General features: G+C 44.1%; 2 protein-coding genes across 6 annotated transcripts in view; both read left to right on the top strand.

Moving 5' to 3' along the window:
* LOC104318157 (cell surface hyaluronidase CEMIP2) overlaps positions 1-13,853 on the top strand; it is a 55,598-nt gene extending 41,745 nt beyond the window's left edge. The window contains exons 18-23 of one of the 2 annotated variants that reach the window (XR_011327107.1): positions 4,395-4,577; positions 6,482-6,695; positions 7,454-7,555; positions 9,834-9,908; positions 11,285-11,394; positions 13,498-13,731. Coding sequence is in view for 1 of the 2 variants with exons in the window: in XM_069798397.1 (XP_069654498.1) it covers positions 4,395-4,577; positions 6,482-6,695; positions 7,454-7,555; positions 9,834-9,994; positions 11,285-11,394; positions 13,498-13,721 (994 nt within the window). In the remaining variant the exon portion in view is untranslated. Of the gene's footprint in view, positions 1-4,394; positions 4,578-6,481; positions 6,696-7,453; positions 7,556-9,833; positions 9,995-11,284; positions 11,395-13,497 lie in introns of both variants that reach the window. The other variant, XM_069798397.1, reaches the window with a different exon arrangement.
* CEMIP (cell migration inducing hyaluronidase 1) overlaps positions 1-17,324 on the top strand; it is a 116,478-nt gene that overhangs the window by 37,202 nt on the left and 61,952 nt on the right. The window contains exon 1 of one of the 4 annotated variants that reach the window (XM_069798400.1): positions 13,427-13,445. The exons of the other annotated variants lie outside the window; for them this stretch is intronic. The gene's annotated coding sequence lies outside the window, so the exon portion shown is untranslated. Of the gene's footprint in view, positions 1-13,426; positions 13,446-17,324 lie in introns of those variants that run through there. 4 annotated transcript variants of the gene reach the window in all.

Here is a 17,324-nt window from a genome sequence, read left to right as displayed (position 1 = left end):
AAAATTCCCAGTTGTCTCACTCCCTTTGAAAGTTCAGCTCACGTAGATGTTGACCAAAATGTCAGAGGGGTTGTTTTTAAACAGGAGTAATAACAGTTGGGGGAGACTGACTCACTGGATGGAAGTCTCTTGTTTTTTCGAGCCCAAGGAAAAAATAAGTAATTTTTAGTTGTACTCTATGGCATTCCCTCATTAGCTTACCCCAGATTTTCATCAGTGAGATCAGGATTTGGACTGTGCACTTCCATGGTCATCAGCTACGTGACACACCATGTCAATAAACATGGTGGGACTGTTTTCTAGAATAATATTCATCAGTTTAGAGATTCCCTTTGCTAAAATACAGCCGGGATTGACATCCAGCATAACCAGCAACCCCAGCACTAGATCATACCCATTTGCCCAGGACTGATACTCCATCCGATGTAGTCAAGGGGCACGTTCACGATATTGAACAAGTGTTATTTGTCCTGTCCCAGGCAGTGAGAGTCCCAGACATGCACTCTTTCCATGTTTACACCAGCCAAACCTCATCTCCAAGTTACATGACTCACTTTACATCCCACCACTCGCAAAAGTCTCCCCTCCTTCGCCTGCTTGATCACGTTTCTCTGAGTGGCTTTGCCTTTGGGAGTTTGGGGTTGAACTGGGGGGTGTTCTGGGGGTTGTAAATGAGGTATGTATGTGTGTACGTGCAGATCTCTATCTACCACATGTCCAAGAACAGGAAACCTCTTGCTTGTGTTTTTTGCCTTTCCCTTGTCCTTTTTTGCTATTGCTTATCCCAGGAAGCCTGCTCATTGCCAAAACATAAGAATACTTTTTTAACACTTTGTCTGATGTTTTTGCTTCACCTGAATGAGCCAGAACTGCAAATGCCAATATCCCGGTGAAAAAAGAAAGGCTTCTTGGGTTTGTTTCATCCAGCCATTTCCAAAAGGAAATAAACAGGCTAAATACATTCATAAAAATGCATGAAATGCACTGTGGGGATTGTTGAATGACAGTAACAGAGGGGCAGAAGTGTCAGGTTTTATACATGCTGGTGTCGGCAGACTCTCAAAAATTTTCCGAGTGGTGTTTGAAACTGTTAGGACCCACTAAACACTGACTTTTTGCTAGTGCATATTTAGATTTTCTCCTTCAAATGCCTTTTTTTTTTTTTTTTGGTAAAAACAGATAGGAAAATGTTGGCCTGATTAAGAACAAGAATCAAAAAAAGAAAGAATGTTCCTTACTAATAAAATGAACTCAACTTTATCACTAGAAAAGATTGTGGACACAGTTACTTAGTTTTGGGGTGAAAATATCTTAAATAGCTCATTTCCTACACATGTTAATATGACTTTCACTTAAACTGACAGCTAATTCCAAAGTCAGACTTTCCACCTGAGAATATTTTTATTGGTTTCTCTTGCAAGAAACTCCTAAGAATGAAAGTTAAAAAAAACAAGCCCTGTGTATTGCTACATTGGACAGCATTTTGTTTATCGGTAGACTGACTTCTACCCCTTGTGTTTTAAATGATTTTTTCACCTTTGCTTGTGCTGGTCTTTAAGCATAAAAGCACCTAAAGCTACAGATGTTCCCACAGCATCCAGGCAGGGGTCTGAAATTACTCCGAATTCATAATTTGGGATCTGCTATGAATTCAGTGTTTTCTCTTCTTGCTAGCGCTGCATGTGGCCCTAAGCCTCCGGGGCACCTGGGAAGATCCCAGCTGATGTGCCAGTACTGAGAGTGGCAGAACAAGGACTTAATGCCCTACAAGATATTTAGGCTGGTTCAAATTTTTCTTATTCTGCCTGCAAATATTCACCCCAGAGTAGCAGCTGGTAAATAAGACAGAATTGAGGGGTTTCAGCAGAGAAATAAAGCAGGAGCCACCAGTTTATTGACCACTCTGAAAAAGAGGAAGGCTTTCTGCACAGGAGACCCAGCCAGGAGGTCCTCAGTGGCCAGCGCAGTGGCTGAGGAAGGCACACACACATCTGGTTTACTTCGACTACAATGTCCAAGATGTCCCATGCCTGATTGCTGCTTGTTGCCTGAGGTTGCATTTCTCCCTCGGTTTTGGCAAGGGCTGGAGAAGAGGTATCTAACCCCCATCCGCCGGCCAGCTGCAAGGCAGAGTCCTGCGGACCGTCCTGCAGCAGTGCTGGTGTTTCTTGCTTTGCTTTTCCTGGAAATGGTGCAGCCCAGTTCAGCCACACAGCCAGGTATTTGGGAGGGTTTACGGTGGATTTTGTACAAGCTGAAGAAACAGAACTGAAGTAAAGAACTAAATAGGAAGTTGCTAAAATACTGCTAAATTAAAGAGAAAATAACTGCCTTATTCTTTCCTATATTTACATAAAGGATAACTTCTAATACCTTCCCTTCTCACATCTCCTCCCAAGACCTTTTTTGTGGGAATGTACTTATTTCCATCTCTTCCTCCACAAACTCCAAAGTAGGTGCTTTTCATTCGATCTTTTCAATCTTGATATAATTTATTTCCACGTTTCACTCAGCCTGCTCACGTGTACGCTAGACTCTAGCACTCATATTCCCAAATGCCCTGGCTACTCAAGACAGTCACAGCTGTGGTTTTTTTCACGCTTTTTTTTTTTCTTTCACCCTCCGGTTTTGTTTTCTAGTGCCTTTCTTGTTCCCTGGGGAGGTGGCAGCCAGTGTAGCCCAGCACCAAAGCTGGTTCCCAGCATCTGAGGGAGATGACAAGCCCTTTTTGTGATAGTGTCTTCAGGGGATGAAATGTGCTAACGCAATGCAAATCACCCTTATGAAACAGCCAAATGTCTTGGGACCCTGTCCTAAAAATATTCCACAAATATGGCTCTGGTGCATTTCTTTCATTTCCTCTAGTCAGAGGCCAAATCATCTGAAAATATATCCGTTTTCTAGCTGTCCTGTGTTATGACACAGCTGGAGTTGGTTAAAATCTAGAGGGCAGTATCTGGCTTAAGCTGATGGGTCTTTGTGAGGCTTTGATTTATTATTCTAGAACAGCCTGTCCCCTCTTCCACCCTGTAGATAGTTTTGTTTTGTTTTAACGAGAAAACCAGAAAAAGACTGAAATAGCTTTGCTTTTGTGCTCTCCATGTGTAATGCAAAGTAGAGGTCTAGGCATGCAAATTCCCAGATTTCTCCAAATCAAAGCGGTTCCCCCCCCCATTTATCGCTCTGCAGGCGGGGATGGGTGGCAGGTCATTTCAGGGGAGGCTTTGGAGAAACTTTGTCTTCCTGAGCTTTGTAGGACCCAGAAAGACAGCCGATGAAAGTGGTATTTGTCTTTCTCTAAGCCAAATTTGTATTCTCACATTTTAACCAGGGAGCCAGGTAGTTAAAAGACTACATTTAAAGCCTGGATGGTTTTGGTAATATAAGGAAACCTAACCACAGTAGTGGTTCAGGCACTTTGGTGTGGCACACTGAGCCACTTCAGAGGGTGGAAAGGAAAAAAAATAATTAAGCTAATTGTCTTGCTATTCAGTTCTTCTTTTCAAGCGTAAACTTCTTGTGGCTTTCTGCCTTGCACAGTACAAGTGCATCCCACAGACAGGAAAGGGTGTTGGGATCTTTTGCAGAAGATCCTTCCCATCAGTACCCAAATTGCACCGTAGCTGCATCTTTTGGCTCTGAGTCTTGCAACAAAGGTTTCTAGCTTGGAGCCAGTTTTTCTCTCCATGAGGGTGGCAATGTGATTCACAGGATAAAGGAAAGCCACGGGGGCAATTTTTTTGTAAATGTGTGTGCTGAAATTGTGGTAGACAAGAGTTAAAAGATGATTTAACTTTACCCTTAGTTATTCTAAACTGACATTGAAGAAAGAGCCCTGGAGAGGGAGATTTTAATGGAAACCATAATAATAAACTTTGCTGTAAAGTGGAGGAAGCAGGTCTCTTTAGACTGTGGCTCTGGTTCAAGTCAGAGATTACTTTCTAATTCCTGAATCCGTGCCCCCGGTGAAATGTCTGCTGGATGCCGGTTCCCTCTCCTGCAGCAGCTCTGGATGAACTGAAACAAGCCCTGGCTGCCTCAGGAGACGCGAGTGGGTATGTGGCTGGTTGTACCTCAGCCTTATGGGGCAAGGAAGAGAAAATCTCTGGTTTTAAGCCATCCTGGCACCTGCCTCAAAGTCCTCTGAGGTCAGCCGGGGTCCCTGCATCAGACCTTCGTAGTAAGCAGCCGTTGTTTCCAGACAAAGCAAAAAAATTTGATTTTCTTTGGCTTTGAGGATTTGTTGTGTTTTTTTAAAGGAGGAAGAGAACCTCAAAGGACATTTCTTTGTTTTCCCCTGAAGACTGTACTCTTGGCTGCAGACCTTCTCTCTTGTACTCAAGCCCTTAAGTGCATTTTCTCTCTTTCCCCCTGCCTCCCCTTTTTGCTGACAGAGGAGACTGGCTGCATGTTGCCCTCTGCTACCCCAGGGCAGCCGTTTTCCAGGTGATGGCGGATATCTACCAGCGACGGACAGGGACGGTGCACAGTGTAAAGCACTACCTCGCCGCTCCTTCCCGGGCCAGCGCTCTCAACGGGACCGGCGAGCGGCTCTTCTACTTCGACAGAGCATCGGGGTGAGCCCTGCATTGCCCCTGAATGAGCAGCAAACCCTTGGGGTCTTTCTCTTACCAACCCCAGCACCTCCTTTCCCTTTCTCATAGTTAAAATTCAGGCCCATCCATCTTGCGTGGTCTTTTCACTGATTTCAGGTCAAAATGGATTTATAGCTGGAGTACCTGGGGTAGGTCTATATCTGTATCACCGAGCAATGATTTGCATCGCTCTTCAGAAAATGGCCGATTTCTTGGCTGGACGTAGCTCCTTTGAGGCATCCCTGCTGCTCAGATTGCTGCAGGTGTGGGTGTGGTGTAAATATTTGTTAAAATCCATTGCACCCCAAAGGGCCATGACAATGAGCTCCAACACTGAGATAGTTTGGGAAGTTTCAACTTCTTCATATTCCCATGAAGAGAGATTTCTAAAATCATCACAGTCTAAAAATCAGATTTTGTGAAAAAAGGAGAATGCCATAGTACATCTGTTATTTTGAAGGCATGAATAGAGTCCTAGAGATCTTGCACTATCTTTGTAAGACTCTAGGACACCTTTGGTTAAAAAAACATATTACGAAACCGTGTTTCTCAGTCAGCTAAAATAGGGAGGAAAAAAGTGTTTTGTGGTCTAACCATTGGTCCCATGATGCTTCACCTGACTAAGTAGCTACTTCAGGAATCAATCCACAAATGCCAGATTTGAAAACAAGATGAGATATGTTTATTCATTTAACCATAACACATGAGCAATCGAATCCCGGAATGCCTTCCCTGCTAACCGGGCTCCTTGCTGATGGCCAGGTCTCTCTCAACATAGGAATTGTGAAATAACAATTTGCAAATTAATCCTTCTTTTCTTTTTTTTGGAAAACAAAAAAAAGTTGCCCAAATTCTGTAAACAGGTTGTTTACTACTGAATAGCGGGGAAAATGGTTACACGTGTGGGTCTGTGGGGGAAAAGCCATTAGCTGCCAGCAGCCATCAGGACCTGGTACATGCAGCTTGATGGGTCTAACCTAACTTAATTCTGGCAGTATCAGCCTTTTGGTTCTCTGTTTAATTCAGCAGTGATTTCTTTTTAGCCTTTCAGAGTACAGAAGTTATGGGATTGGCTTTTTTCTCTTCCTGTTGTTGTTTTTTAGACTTTATTTCATAATGAGTGGGATGTTTCCCCTTCTTTTTTTAACCCCACATGCTGGTTCCTTGGAAAGGAACCAAGCTTACTCATTCCTTCTTCCAGACAAATAGAAACAAATATTTAGTTTTAAAAGAAATAGAATGAAAAATCCCTTTAAATCTCATGCATCTTTTTGATCCTGGAGCTGAACTGAGCTGTTTATATAATTTCCTCAGCCTGAATTGCAGAATGGACACGATTGAAAACATACTTAGAATAGCTAGAAAGAAAAAATTAACTCCAAAGGCCAGAAGACCTGGCTGCCTTCGAGCTTTTGTCATGCATGCCTAGGGGTAAGCTCTGCCTGTGGGCCAAGACAGTGCAATGCAGAGAGCTGGAGGGGAGATGCTGATACTTACAGGCAAGCCTGTCTCTTCCTGCACAACAGCCTGAGCACTGCTGCTGCTTTTTCTCTGGTGGGATGCCACCATATGTGGGGACAGTGCCGGGTGCCTGGAGCTGGAGGGGGTGTCTGCCCCACACGATGCTTGCCTGGAAAGGCAGCCGGCTTGGGCGTACGGGCTGCAAGTGCTGCAGGTCGTGTCATGCCAGGATGAGAGGGGAGCTCGACCTGCACCCTTGCAGGACCCATTTTGCAACGAGTGTGCCATATTACACCAGTCTAAGATGGAGTTGTTTTGGGCTATGCGAGGGATAATGCAATTTATCAAGTGCAGATCCTGCCTCTGCTCAGCCCGTCCTGTAAGCACGCGGTGGCTCTGATCCCTCTGTTTGCTCTCATTTGTAGGTACCTCTTTGTTCACCTGCAAGCCCACGAAGCTCGTAAAGGGCACAGTTACTGCTCTCAGCAAGGCTGCGAACGTGTTAAAATCATGGCGCATATGTATCCAGGGGACACCTGGAGCTGTGACCCAAACCCCTTCCCGGAGAGGCCAGCAGCTGCCCAGCGCCCCATGTCCCAGCACCCGGCTGCGCCGTGCAGGGCGTGTGGGGCCCCACAGGTACCCGCCGCATGAAACAGCATCTGAGGTTATGCAGTGTATGTGCCGCCACATGAGGTCAATTAATTTTCACAGCGTATAAGGAAAAGCCGTAGGGAATTCCCACTCGTGAATCTGCCCAGCATCATGTAACCTGTGGAGAGGGAAGGGGTTTGCTCTGAATTTCTGCAGCTTTTTGTACTGTGCTTCAACGATAGCCTCAAAGAAATTGCCCAACTGGAAGCATGTGAATGCACATTCATTGTACCTTTTTTCCCCATTTCTTTCTTTTAAACAAGAAAAAAGGACTCTTGAGAAGGCTCAGATTGAATTAGCTTTGAATTCCAAAGTATGACATTGCTGCTGAATTTCAAACTGGGAAGTAATTCTGGTTAATAGGAATTACTGGAAAATTAGAGCCAGGTTCTCTCCTCATTTACTGTCAATTCACCCCACTCTAAATCCTGTAGAATTGTTTCAGGCTCATACAGATCTGTACTTGAGTTTATAGCCAGGCAAAATATATGAAATATTCAACTTTTAAACTTGCTTAGTGGCAGAGTGACCATCAGAGGTCCCCTCCAACCAGCACTGCCGTGATCCTTTGATATATGGTGTCTTAATAATGAATAATCCTGGTGAACCAGGATCACAGCTGGAAAAAAGAATTCTGAAAGTTTTGTGATCATATATACGAGCATTGGTACCTGGTGTCATTTTGTTGATGGAAACCAGTTAGCAAGCCAGTTTTTAAGTTTCTGTCTCTGGTGTAATTGCAGCTTGCTATCACTAGCACACCATCAGTCAAGTATATAAGGATCCAGATCCAGTCTCTCAGCAGGGCGGACATACAAAACCGCTTGACATCAGCATTCATTAAGGTATGTTATCTTTTACGGCATTTGAAATGGTGATTAAACAGGGGAAACTTTATCTCCAAGGAAGGTTACTGCAAAATCTTGCTGAGCCTTGGCGGAAGGAAATGGGAACTTCCCCTGGAAGAGGCAAGTGCATTGTTCTCCCTTACAATTAACTCCGTTAAAGTCACTGGGAGTTCGTATTCTATTCAGATGAGGATTTGAGCCCTTAGGGAAAAAGAAGGCCTTTCATCACCTCAGAAGAAGAATTAACACCACCACTCTAATGTAGAGGAAGGGGGGGGGGGGAAGCACACCAGAAGTCATTGTTTACAAAGGATGTGGGGAAAACAAACAAGTTTGTTTTTCTGATTTTTGCTGCTGGCATTGCACTAAAAGATAAAAAATAGCTATATTTCACTACTGAAGGGGTTTGGAGCTGTCAGGTTGTCCCTGCACATGCCTTATATCTCTGTCTAGACGGTGAAGGGTGACTGAAATCATGCTTGCAAGGACACTGTCCAGGTTTGCATACCTGTGTACTACTGAATTATAATTAATGGTAACAAATGCCAAGCAAACCTGGTACAGCATCCATAAGGAGTCCGAGCAGCCAAGATTTCTTGCCGTGCACACTGGCTGCATCATCAATAATTTATTCAAAACCATTAGCAAGTAGGTGTTACCGGAGGCAGCATCCTCATCTGCGGCGAAGTGCAGAGACCTGTGTGTGTGCAGCACTCATGGGACAGGCATAGTATCCTCAAAACTCCTTTGCCTTTTCTAAAGCTTTAATGCAAAGTATTGTTTTTCAAAGGAAGTTTTATTTCCGGCACATGTACTCCTAGCTGAAGTAAAGGCTGGGGTAGGCAAATGATATAGATTAATGTCTAAAGGAGGATTCTTACCCTAAATCTTAAAAGGTGCGGGAGATTTGGCAATAAAGAAGTGAAGCAGAGGAGCCCCCACTACCAAAGCACATGTTTTGTCCTTGTTTGGCTGAATGAAATGCAGAAGTCAGAAATGTATTAGATTTATAATCCAAGCTTCCCCAGGGACTGAGTGAAGTGGGTACAGCAGTGCCCCGCTCCAACTCCCGTGGGGCCACGTGAGCCCTTGTGTTGGCTCCTCGGTGGGTCTGCAGCATGCGGACAGGGACAAGACACAGAGCAGGGCTGTTTCTTTTACCAGCGGCTCACATTTAGGTTGATTTGCAGTGGTGGTTGCTCTCTACTCCATGTGCATCCAGACTTTGACACACTTCCCAGGCTTAGGAGTGTGAGAGACCCAGGACCAGGCAAAAGATTTCGTCTGTGTTTGCTCCTCCTCACTCCCCTCTGCCCACCCATGGCCCAGACATTCATGTTTCCCTTACCCTTGACCCCTATTGCATTCAGCATCCTCTGATATCTTGCAGAAGCCACGTTTTAACACTTGGCTCCCTCATTCAGTCTGGCCCTGTATTCCCTGGAGGTGTACACATGTCTCTGATGGCGTGTATCTGAACTCCCTGGTGCCCGTGGGCTTTGGACCACTATGTGGATTACAGTGGTGTGTTGTGTATCCTGGGCTCAGCTTTCTGACAGCCTGACCCTGGTATGCTGTTGCTCTCCCTGGTGGATGTTGTCCTCCCAGGCTGAGCTGTCCCTTAGGATGGTGGGGAGATGCACCAGTGCTGGGCACCTCAGAGAGCCTTTGCCTTTCTAAAAGCAAATGTCGTGGCACATCCTGAGGAGTGTAACCTGAAGAAGGAGCCCGCACCATAGGAAAGGAGAGTAGGAGTCACTTGTGCTACAACATCGCTGAGGCACTGGGACAGCCCTACCAAGAAGGATTATTTTGGTTTTGATATTTACATTTCCAGGGAAAACAAAAAAGTCCATGTGTCGCTTCTATTCCCCCATCTGCTGTTTCAGCACCTCTCCCTTGCTCCGTGGTCAAATCTGCTTTGCCAAGTGACAGGAATTTCCCCCACATGGAAAAAACCTGTATTAAGTCTGAACTAAGCATTTTACTCCCAGGATTCTAGGCTTCCCAAATGTATTTTCCTAACACACAAAAGATGCCAATGACCTCATTTCTCATGTTTCTGTACCCCATTGAGAACTAAGGGTTTTGCTTCCTCCTGCCACTGACCATCTATCAGTGATGTCACTTTATCTGTACTAATTATACATTTAAAATTATAGGGTGTACACCCTTGATATTTTCCTTGCTTGTAACTCCTTTATGAAGAAGCAGGATCAGAATCTGAAGCTCCCCAGCCTGTCTCCATAAAACCAACCTCTGTTTTTTGTTGCAGATAAATGACACAGTTTTCCTATTCAATAGCCGTGGGATATTCTTTGTGGTGCTAGATGCATGTTCAGGAGCAGTCGTGAGTAGGCGGCACTTTGACACAGTTACTGGTGAAAATGCCGCCAGTGCAATAACTGATTATGTTCAAACATTTATAAAAGAGAGGTAAGCAAACTGCTGAGAGCCCAGTTCATGTAGCAACCCGTGGCTAATAGACAAAGAAAGGAGAATGACCTACTTTCATAACCAAACCTGTGCTCTGAAGAAATCTGGCACAGATTAAATATGTACAAATCCAAAATATCACCCAGATAATAAGAGAAGTGGCATCTCTCTCTCCCAGGATTGCACAGATAAGAGCAGACAGAAACAGGTTTTCTGGAAAACTGGCAATTTCTTCTAAATTAACCATTCATTTTCTAGCACGGAGTAGATAAGATCCTTGTAATGACATTTACAATCCTGTGCACCTATCCCGGTGTCCAGCAATTTCCTGGCAGCCAGTGATTCAGTTTTCCATTTCTGAAGCGTGTTGGTTTCTGTTTACTCTTACTGATTGTTTTTGCCTCTTGTGACAGATGAAAATCTTAGTTGTGCCAGATTTTCCAGTAGAACTTTTCTTGGGTGAGCCAGTGAATAGACCTGCCTGCCTGTGGGCTCTGTTACCTTGCATGCGTCCTGGCAATGGTCTGGATCATCTCTGTTTGTGTCTGTCCCACATTCCTTGTGGTTTTATGTGTCGCCACATAAACATGGAACAACAGAGATTTATAGATAAATTCTTGGCTGCTGGCAGAAGCAGGTCAAATAACCAGAAAACAGACTTTCAGTCCAAGACATTTCTGAGCAGTTCATGACCAGAGATTTGAACGCTCCTGAATTACTACATCTGTATTTATGCACATGAGTATGTACATGTATCAAATGTGCATGAAGTAACATATATCCATACAATGCCCGTACAATCAGTTTGATTTTCTGGTACGATGTGTATTTTGCAAGTCTAGGCATTCAGCTAAATGCAAGCAGTTGTGCCTGTAATTCACTGCAGGTACAATTCACTGGGGGCTGAAAGCACATCTATGAAGACCAAAGCTGGACTGAAGCTTGATTGTAAATCAGACCCAGGATATAGATGGTTTCAGAGTCTCAGGACTGCAAAGGAACTGAATTTCTTCTGCAGCTGAGTGTCCCTCTCCCATAAGGGATGCACTCGCAAACAGTCGTTTGTGCTTGTTTAGATTCCATGTGAAGCACAGGTTTAATTTAGGAACATTTAAACAGAAGCTTAAACTTAGGAAAGCTTATGTGTGATTGAAATCAAAGGGATTTAAACATGTTCCTAAAGTTAAGCAAGCTCTTAAGTACTTTCCTGAATCGGACCTTAAATGTCTTGCAGATTCCTAATGAAGTAATATTTTGCAATCATGCAGTAATTACTGTCCTTCTTTTCAGATCACTTGTTCTCGTGTGCTCTAGAGATATTGCAGAGGTGGTGGGGAGCTCTGAAATGCCTGTTTTCACCAGGTTAGGTTCAGCAAAGCCTATTGTCTTCCACAAGGAAGGTAAATGTATTTATTCTACCATGTTTCTTTTGCTTAAGAATTACTGGTGTGTTTCTCTACCAAAAATGTGCACTAACTTATATAATGCTCATCAGTATATTTCCTACCACAATATGCCAGTGTAGCCTAGTAAAAACCTCTTGGCTTAGGGATGGTGAAGTAGAAGAGTTATTTTGGGGATTTGACCCTACTTCTCCGGGGAGGATCTGCATGCTGCAAATTTTTCATCCTAAAGGTAGCTTGTATTTCTAACAACAACAACAACAACAACAACAAAAAGAATCATTTGATAAAGATTCCATCTCTAAAATTCAACTGCTTTGCAAGGAAATACAATTATAAACTGAAAGGTTGATGAAAAAGAAAATAGCCTGACATGAAAGAGGAGCTATTTATTTTTTTGGATAGAAGGAAGGTGAAACCACCAGTTTTGGAAAGCTCTTATTACAGTGTTACCTTGGATTGCTGCAAGAAATCCATTGGTATCATTGGTCTAGGAAATCCATGCTGGGTTTCCTACTGGAAAACTGGGGGCTACTGAGTCCAGGTTTGGATAAATAATTTGAGTGATAAGGAAATTAAGAAAACAACCAGCAAGCTTGATTCAGATTACATTCACAGTCTCTCAAGGAGAGATCAGATGGAAAATTGGCGGTATTTCCAACTTCTTTTTTTTCTTGGGGGTTTGGGGATTTTTTTTCCCTACTGCTTTACTGAAATTTATATCAGTTTCTGGTTCAAGTTCAAAGCTCATTGCTATGACCGTTCCAGGGGAGGCCAGCATAGTCTTTACAGCAAAGACAGTGATTTCACTTTGGTGCTTGATTCCCAAGAGCTGTTTTTTATTTCACCCTTTTAAAAGCAGAAGTTTGAGGTTCTCTTTTTTGTTTTTGTCCTGAAACTTCATTGCTTCATTCTTTCATCAAAGCCCCGAATACTTTTGAAAGGAATTTTTTGATTAAAAAGCAATCTTTTTTGTTTGTTTTGTCAAACTTTGTTTCCTGAACCACCTGTGCTGCTCGCTTGGGCGCAGCACTTCCAGGTTGTTTTGGGAGCTTGGTTCAGCCTCCAGCCCTGACTGCTCCTGGGGCACAAAAAGCAGCAAGCAGGGCCACCACCATCCTGGGGACACGCGAGTTGGTGGCCGTCGCCTTGCCCTGCCACTTTGGTGGGATGCTGGTGTCTGGCGGTGGGACTAAGCTGCTGTTGGCCGATCACGTGCCACCCCTGTTTTGCTTTTCCTAAGGGCAAGGGTGTTCACCCACATGTCTGCCCTGATTTCCAGTCTGGGTAATTATGTTCTGCTTCACGAGCTTTCTCCTGCTGATTCAGGTATGCACGCTATTTGACTTCACAGCTCCAAAAGTGATCACACGTAGGACTGGGCTGTGCTGGGGGGGCTGCGTTTCAGAGCAGACTGGAGCATTTCTCCCAAGTGCATATTGCTTCTGCCAGAGATAATGCAAAAACCCCCCGATCCTCTTGACCCCAGCAGGATCAGGATTTAGGGTCTCGTTGCCTGGTTTTGCAAAACCTTATTTAAATCAGAAGTGTTTACAGGAATAGTCTCAGTCCAACCAGCTGCAAATAGCCTTGGGAGTCTTTGCAATGAAAAGCATAATATAAACACAAGACATTATTATTAAAATGGAAGAATACATAATGCCTTTGTACTTTGTGACGGCAGAGGACCAGAGCAGAGTCAACATGGGGGATAGTTTAGGCATAACAGGAAGAAACTGATGTAAACTAATAAAAGAAGGATTCAAAGCGCCTAACCATTTTCACGCAGTCAAATATGAAAAAGTACCAGTCTTATTTAAAAATAAAGAGTAAAACAATATTCCTGCTAACTGACATCTGGGAACCTCTCTTAGCTTATTGAAATACCTGCAGATCTGTGATGCGGTGAGGTTACAGCTTCAGTGAGGCTCTTTCCCTCTTTCATCACCCTTTTTCTCTCCTAAATGTTCTGTTGTTTTAATCCAAGGGGAAAAAGAACGGCTAAGAAGTTTCTGTGATGTGTGGAGGGAATCCATGCTGTGTTGCTGGTAAGTCAACCGACCCATCCAGAGGATCACTCTCTTTGTGTCTGTTTTTCAGGGAGTTTTGCCATGCTTGGCTATAAAGGACAAGCCAAACCCTCCTGGATTAAAGTCCTTAATCATGCTGGTTATCAGAAAGCTGCTTCTCTACAGCATTATGTTCCCTTGAAGCTGAAGGAATATCAATGTCCAGCTAATGCCAACGTGTCGCTAAAATTCTCTTTTTCTCAGAACCACTCTTCTGAGCATATCTCTGCAGAGGCTGCGGCTCCCCAGGATTAGCATCGCTGGGGCAACACCAGCCAGGCAAAACCCACCACTGTCACCAAACCCTGCTCTTGTTTTTACAGGATTGTACCAAACCGATGGTCTTCACTTGTATATTTTATAACTAATAAATATATTCTCATCTTACCCACTGTGGCAGAGCTTTATTTTTCAAACATTGCCTCACAGGGCAGAATAGGAAAAGCCTGTGGGCTGCCCTTCGCAAGGAGAAGTGTTTCAACATATCTACAATATTATGATCAAAAGGTAACTTTTAAAGGCAAGAGCCTGCTGTCCAGTATCACAGGAACTGGAAATGAAATCTGATGTGGAAACTTTAGCAACATGCAGGGAAACAGATGAACTTCAGCAGAGGTAGGGAATTCTCCCTTCAGTCCTGTTTTCCCTCCTTTAATGTCTACTTTTAAAAAATCTGTGTCCATCTGGTGTGGTATCTTAGGTGAACTCAGTAACATCTGCTTGGTAAGCATGCAGTGATCTTATAATAATAGCTTCTAATCAAACTGAATATATAGGATGCAACAAGGAGTTATAAATGTGTTTCTGTCTGTAGCTAATGAATGGTGAAATGATGTTTGTCCAACTGATTTAATTAAAGACCTACAGGAATAAAACCCAGGATAAAGTATGTGCTGCATAGGGTAAAGGCTTGCGTTCCTTTCAGACAATGCTTGTATTGACTTTCTGCTCCCATTGAGGACTGAAATACTGCCACTATTAGTGGTTAATTCTCTTTGATTTTTTTTGTTTATGCTGCTGCTTTTTGAAGTAAAGACAAAAACAGAGCTTTGTATGCAAACTGAGAAACAACTGATGACCTCACTGACTACAGTTTAAGTACAAAGTTACCCTGAAATGATGACAGACTCATTTTGGTTGGAACATGATGTTACTTGGTGACAGCAGTGAAGGGGCAGGCGATTTCAGACTATCCATGTCTTTATCACATGGGTTACTCGAACAGGTAGGTGACGGCTTTGTCAGTAATGTCCTGTTGTTTCTTTGGAATTCTCAGAAATGGCCAAACAAGTTGCTACAGGGAAAGGTTAGTGTTTTTTTGGCCAGACTTTTGCTCCCTGGGGAGTTAGCCGCTCTGGCATCCGTGTGTCGGCCAGCTGATATTGTGCCTCTGAGTGGGGACTGAACTCCTTGGCTGGGACGCTTGCCTCCATCAGACACGTACTGCCTGGTGGTCCTTGGACGTGGGGTGAGAGGACACCTGGCAGGTTTACAGGCAGAGAAGGAGACCGTGGCTCCATCCCCACACCAGGTAGGAGAGGTGCAAGTCGGGTTTGGCCGGGGAAAGGTCCTGGCTTGCTAGGAAGTGTGAAGGAATCACTGATGCTGCTCATTAAAGGTAAGATAAAGAGCGATGCACAGGACATCACAGGCCTGAGCTGGCCCCTGCCGGGAGCGATGGAGACTGATGTCCTCAGTAGAGACATGGTATAACAGCCTGAGTGGCTGGGACTGACCCTCTAAGGAGCTCCCTGAAGTCCTTTTGAACTCCTATTAGTACCTAATTGTTATGATTTCTGAGGCCATGCAAGGGAAGAAAAGCAAGATGGTTTTGGCTTGTGAGCGTAAGCCCGGCATTGGAACAAGTACTTACAGAGCAAGCTTTTAGCTTCTTGGAGATTTATTTGATAATCTGTGACAGGTCCAGACCCTGGATCCCAATAAAACTTTGCAGAGCTCTAACCCCAGGCTGAGACTAAACAACAGGCAAAGGAAGAGCCTGGTGAAGGAAGGAGAGGAATGTGGCTAAACCTCTGAAAAATCTCTATTCCTCCTCCCGCCCCAGAAGGAGAGCAAATGGCAAATGTCCTGGAGAGGAAGGCGTGGAGCCATGGCGAGCCAGATGCAAACAGTAAAGTACCACAAAAGCAAAAAGAAAAATATTTACATCCTGATGCAGTTATTTGAGTAGTTAAAAGCAGCAGTTTGAAGAGGATTTAGGATGCTGTGATCTTCTTCAGCCACTGCACACACTTTCCTTACCTTGGGAGGGAAAAAAGGCTTCAAAACCAGGGACGTTCTGCAGAGGGTACATCCTCCACAGACCCTTGGGACATTCAAGACGATGTTTTTGAAGGCTACCGCTAACTTGGCATGCACCAGAAGTCTGTGTGTGTGAAGCTGTGGGGGTAAGTGTCGTGTGGGCGTTGCGTTTGTGGGAAGCTGTCATATTCCTCCCGGGCATTTCCTGAGCAGGAGGATCTCCACCCGCATGCTGGAGTCCACATGGACTGTGTGTGTCCACGTGGACCTGCGGCTAATCCGGGCACGTTCAGTACATCTAATGCATTCAGGATATAGGGCTGTCCTGGTTATCCCCAGAGCATTTCTGCAGTGGGAACACAGTAGCTCTGGCACTCCCTGAAAGCATTATCTTGGCTATACACTGGGTTACTGTCAGCAGGCACAGCAAAGTCAGTGCACCCTGAACCTCTGAAAAAGGGGTTCAGCTTCCCACCGCTTTGATGCTCTGAAAACTTCATGCAGTCGATAAGGGTTTAATTCAGTGAAATTCTGAGCACTTTGAAAGCATGTGAAACTGAGAGTCCGTCAGCCTCGGATGGGTGGAGTGTTATGAATTGCAAATGATTTTGTTTTAGCTGAGCCAAAAATTGCTTCCTTTCCTTTTCAAGGTCTGTAAGCCTTTGCAAAAAAAAAAAAAAAACCCCAAAAAACCCCAGCTAATTCTGAAAAAAAGCATAGCTTTAGAAGAACTCTTTTTCCCCCTTTTATTTCTGTCTCAAAATAGTTTACCAATATTACAACAAATTTGCAAGCAACACCTTCATTTCCTTTAATTTATTCATTGTAAAATTTTCCTCTGACTCGTGCTCCTTGTTCAGAATCTGGTTTTATGAACATCGGGAATCAAGGAACTTGCAGTGATGTTTATAGATGGAATACATGAGCAGAACCTTCTTCCTTGTAGGGAAAGATATGAGATAAATTTATAAGAAACTAAGGTTCATTAGGAAAAAGTCAGATTGCTGCTTTTGACTCCAGTATTGATTTCACTGAGAAGTAAAGTCTGTTCCTGAGTTTGATCCTCCTCTACTTGCTAGTAAAAAGAGCAGCTAATGGCTGGGTGGCAAGCACAAGATCAAGACGAAGAGCAGAGGCAGCTATGCTGCTGTCATGCGCTGGGACTGAGAAAGCTTTTTCATTAGCAATCCCTAGAAATGTGTTTGTTTATTTGTAAGGCCGTCTGAAGGCTTTCGCTGTGCTTGTGGCTGGGTGTGCGAAGGCTCCCCCTGCACAGGAATGTCACTGTAGCAAGAGCTGGCATGTCTCGGGTCAGAAAGGCAAATGTGTTCCTCAAATCCATCTTTCCAGCTGGGGCTAAAATGCAAAATTCTCGGAGTGGGGTGAGAGGACAGTCGCTGCCAGGCAATGTCAGCAAGAAGATGGCAGAGGCGCTAATTAAACAGCTCCTCCCTCTCTCAGGAATCAGCTTCCAAATCTGTCCTGGCTTCTTTGCATATGAATGAGGAAACCTGCAGCAAGGCTTCAGACGTAACCATCAAACCACTAAAACCTCAGCATCAGCTGTGGCAACGGGACAGTCCAGGTTTGGCCACG

The sequence above is a fragment of the Haliaeetus albicilla genome, chromosome 12 (assembly GCF_947461875.1).
Source record: "Haliaeetus albicilla chromosome 12, bHalAlb1.1, whole genome shotgun sequence".
In the NCBI taxonomy this organism is placed as follows: Eukaryota; Metazoa; Chordata; class Aves; order Accipitriformes; family Accipitridae; genus Haliaeetus; species Haliaeetus albicilla.
This window is presented reverse-complemented; position numbering and strand designations above follow the sequence as displayed.